Source organism: Phaethon lepturus, unplaced genomic scaffold (genome assembly GCF_000687285.1).
Source record: "Phaethon lepturus isolate BGI_N335 unplaced genomic scaffold, ASM68728v1 scaffold5845, whole genome shotgun sequence".
NCBI classification, from domain to species: Eukaryota; Metazoa; Chordata; class Aves; order Phaethontiformes; family Phaethontidae; genus Phaethon; species Phaethon lepturus.
The window spans coordinates 25,901-30,709 of NW_010541080.1; the positions used below are offsets into that span (position 1 = coordinate 25,901).

General features: G+C 42.7%; 1 protein-coding gene across 1 annotated transcript; it reads right to left on the bottom strand.

Moving 5' to 3' along the window:
- Positions 1-533: 533 nt before the first annotated feature.
- Positions 534-4,445, bottom strand: FST (follistatin; the record flags this gene model as incomplete). Its single annotated transcript, XM_010287616.1, has 4 exons — positions 534-1,644; positions 2,365-2,595; positions 3,637-3,861; positions 4,227-4,445. Coding segments are annotated over 4 exons (758 nt in total), but the record flags the coding sequence as incomplete, so codon positions are not given.
- Between the last annotated feature and the right edge of the window lie 364 nt (positions 4,446-4,809).

Genomic DNA, 4,809 nt, shown 5'->3' on the forward strand with positions numbered 1-4,809 from the left:
CTTCTGAATTAACCTTCCTTTTGAAAGAAAATAATTTCCAAGTGATAATGTGCTCTTTGATGGTTTGTTGGGGTTTTTTTGGTCTTTTGTGCTAACTGTTACACATCTTGAATTTGGGCAAGTAGGCCATGTTTTGCTTTTTCTATTGGTTATCTAAAATGGTTATACAACTGCAGCCCCAGTAACATGGATCTGAAGCTTAGCAAAAATTCAAATGCATATTCAAAACTTCCTAGAAATATGGAAGTTAAAGATGTCCAAGAAATGACAGACTTTTTGTTTAGAGGATGGAGAGGGAAACAAAAAATGCCGAATCTCTTCTCCTCCATCAATGTACTTAGATTTAAATTTAATTAATACCAATGAACCGGAGACATTACTCCTGTCTGAAAAAAATGTATATTGAGTTAATGTCAGATGAAAAGCTTTGGCCTGCTACACCATGCACATACCTCTTTTCCCCTAAAAACCACTATGTGTTCTTTGCACCAGAGGGTCAGAACCCTTTCGAACCAAAAATTGAGGACTACCTCTAGGGAAAATTCCATTTTTTATTTTTTCACTCATCATCTATTTACAAATACACATTATAACTTTTATATACATTGCACATTTACATGGTAGAAAAGTACAAAACTATATATTTAAATGAATTTATATTTAACTCGCCATGTTTGAAAATATAAAATTGCATCAGAAAAAAAGTATTATGAAAAGCAAGAAACTTGAACTGATAAAGCTTTGATATAACTTCTAGTGACACACTGATTGGGAAAAGAAAAGTTTGAAAGTGGTACTGCAAGACCATCTTAAGGAAACACCTGATAAAACACATACATGTTACAAAGAAATAAAACAATAAAAATAAAATAAAACTTTTATTCTTATTACAGTTAGCCCTGTAGCTATTAACAACCTTCATAATCCGATTTCTTTGGGTCCAGAATTCATATAGTACAGTATATGCTCAGCACACTGAGATCACTTCAGTACCTGATGTGATCAGAAGTAGAGAAAAGTGAACTGGAAGAAGTTTCCTTAAAGATCGCCTCACTGCACCCTGGAAATATACTTAAGTCAGTTACAACGCCTTTTGGTCAGTCAAGATTCCTTGTAAACAAAAACCCGAGGGATCTTTTATGTACAGAACCGGCAAGAAGAAAATCCAATAAATAAACATAACAGAAACTGACATGCAAGTTTGTTAAAGTGGAAAAGAGTTATCATCAGTGAAACAAAGAGATGAGATCCTGTGGGGAAGCTTTAAGGAATGGACTTTTATAGTTTACAAGAAAAAAGAAAAGCTTTACTTTACAAGCAAGAGACCTCACAATAAATAACACTGCTCTTCCCGTAACGAATAAATTTCTTCAAAAAACAAGGTGTACAGTCAACCAGACATTTTATGTATAAATTATAAAACATGACACAGTATAAATAAATGTCTACGAGACTCAACTATATGTATACTTTTTTTTCCCCAAAATAAATAAGCATACACTTATTTACAGTATGGACATTGATTTCCTGCCCAATGGCTGTTCCAATAGTGATGGAGGTTTTACCACTCTAGAATGGAAGATATAGGAAAGCTGTAGTCCTGGTCTTCATCTTCCTCTTCATCCTCTGGGTCTTCATTAATGGCTAGATGGGGGAATACAGGGGAGCTGTTGTTTAAATAAGGACAACAACAGCGCAGAAGCAGCTCAGTGCATGTTTTCAAAGCCCTCTGAACAGCCATAATAGAGCGTTGCATTTTATGCGACTTGTAGTGAGATGCTTTTTTGGCATCTGCTGTTATGCAATAAGTTTTTTTATACATAATCTATGAAGTCATAACTGCAGAAAGTTCTGAAGAATCAATGGCTCAGGTTTTATTGGCAGATTCCTGAAATCAAATAAAAAGCGCTCTTGTGTTCTAGGTTTAACTGCTTTGTGTCCTTTTTTCAGAGTTAGTAGAGGCAACTGTGCTAAACCAGGTGCCCATGTGCTACCATAAGCTTGTTCTTTTGGACTGAGTTAAAGTTTATCCGGGTGTTAATAAAGCAATCAGTGAAGCACATGAGAGCAGACAAAGTAGGAAAAAATGGCTAGAATTGCACTCCTAGGGCAATCCCTTTCTGACAGAATGACTTGTCCTCAGAATAGCCCCAAAACCCCAACTTGAAGGCCAACTGGTTGTTGATCTATTGGATTTTATCAGTAACCAAAGTGTGTGCATGATAGATACATACTCATATGGCACCTGTACCGTATCTTGAATCTCTAAATCAAGCTTTCTTATGTTTAGAGGTGTAAGTCTTCATTACCTAGGGATTGCCTTCAGAAGCTTTATGTGTCTGCAGAGTTAAAAATCTCACTTACAGTTGCAAGATCCGGAGTGCTTTACTTCTAGAAGCACACCCATGGAGCAGGCTGCCTCTTTCATGGCACACTCGCTTGGGTAAGTTGTGTTATCGCTGGCACAGACTGCCTCATCTGACTTGCTTTCAGGGCATAGCTCATCACAGAGGGCGCACCGACCTCTGCCAACCTTAAAATCCCACAAGCATTTCTTCCCAGCACTGCACTGAATGTCTTCACAGGATTTGGCTTCTAAAAATATACACAGGATACTAGAGGTAAGTGAAAAGACAAAGAAAAAAAGAAAAGCAACAACAAAGAACCCCAAATTCCCTTTCCCCTGTGAACTGTGAACAGAGAAATCTCAGATGCCGTAGATGTGATGATACTTGCTGATTTTGTGCAAGCAAGTAGTCCCTTGGACACCATTGCCTGTATGTATCTGGAGGAGGAAAGACAGCTGTGCCAGCAGAGCTTGGCCCTGGGAATACAGAATTACATTTGCCTATTGTACATGACCTTCCTGCTCCGTTTGATGTCAGTGGAAATTCAGCTCCCCAAATTAGCGGTAAGTGCAGAATTTGCCAACACATTCAGCATTTCTAAATCAATTATTTTTAAACTAACCCACACAGAGTAGTTGTCTTCAAGGTTGGAAAGGGAATTCACCTCAACCTATGCCAACTAAAAGCAGCCTGAGACTCCCCTGAATCCACCCAGCAGTTTTGGGGAGCAGAGGATGCCCTGAAAGTACTTCCTCATAACAAGCTTCACTAGCAGTCCTTTCTGGAAATCACAGTACAAAATGTCAGGACGCACAGAGATAATTTTCCTATCTTCACCCACCGTCTCCAAACTCTGCAATATTTCTAAGGAGGAAAAAGTGATCAGATGTTTCCAATTAAGTTAATGCAAGCTTTGCCAAGACCACTTGAAGACAATTGTTTCCAGGAATCCAGATCCACTGAATATTGAGACCTTGTTACTCTGTAACCATGTCATTGTCTATTTAATGGTGGGTACTTCTCCCTTGGATACTAATGTCAGCACCCACAGTCATAACAAGAGAAGCAGGTTCAGGCCCTCTAGTCCCTCATCCCTTCCCTTCTGCAGTCTTTTCTGGGGCAAGGCTCATCCTGGCTCTTCTTTTCCTGGAGGTGGGCACCGACCCAGGCTGCTGGCAGCCTCTCCTCCCCACCACTAACTACATCCATCCAACTTGCACACATGATACTCTGGAACAGCTGATGGCGGAAGCCACCCCCACCTGTACCCCCCGACCGAGATACCTACTGATGCATTTTCCTTCATAGGCTAATCCAATGGATCTGCCCAGTAGGCAGGTAGCTTTCCTCAGGTGGCAGGCACTGGCGTAAGTTATGCCATCATTCCCGCAGAGATACTGTTCAGGGGAGGTAGGCTCTGGGCAAATTCGATTACATGTCACGCAGTAGGCATTATTAGTTTGGTCAACCACACACGTGGAGCTGCCTGGGCATAAAACATCCCTACAGGTCTCTGAAATAAAGATGAAAACACACAGTGATTAATAGGAGATCCCAGGGCCCCACTGAGGAGTGAATGGGTGACACAATGAAACAACTGATCAGATGAGAGCCTTCAGCAGCTCTCCTCATTTAAGGGCCACTGGAGGAAACCTTCCCATCTCAGGGTAGCTGGTGGGACACAAGTGCTGCTAGACTGTGGGGAACTCTCAATCCAGCTACGTCCTTGCCTGTTGAGTGTGGTTAGTTACTGTCTCCCAGCATTTGGAACATCACTCTGGTTCCTGTGGGGAAGTACGTCCAACAGCTCGTCCTCCCTACACTCAGACACACACCCTTTGGCATTTGAGGGAGATCGGGTTAGATTTGCAAACCTACTTTTGCATTTGCCCTGATACTGGACTTCGAGTTCGGGCTGTTCTTTACATCTGGCTTTGAGAAGGGCACACTCGTTCCTGTAGGTTTTCCCATCTAAGCCACACACGGGGCCCTTCCAAGTGATATTAGAGCAATCTGGAGCACAAACACACCGAGGTTTGTTCTTCTTGTTCATTTTACATTTCTTCCCTGGTCCACAGTCCACGTTCTCACATGTTTCTGATAGAAGGAAAGAGGCACCACTTTAGTACCGAGTGTGCAGAACAGACCTGGTGTCAAAACTGCTTAAAGAAAAAAAAAGACACCGTGACCCCAGAGCACAGAGAGAAAGCACACACACACACACACCCCTCCCACCCCCAGGAAACACCACTCGAGGGAAACTCCCTCCGCCAGTGAGGGCAGGGGGGCGAGGAGGTCGCTCCCCTGCTCCCCGCGAGGTGCAGGGCGGCCGAGCAGAAATGGGGGTCCCCTCACGGATCCCGGGGCTAGTACGAGACGCTCCTCAAAGACCCACCGAGGAAAGAAGCAGAGGACCGCGCTGCCCCGCTCTCCCTCCCCCGGCCCAGTCCCTGCCTGAACC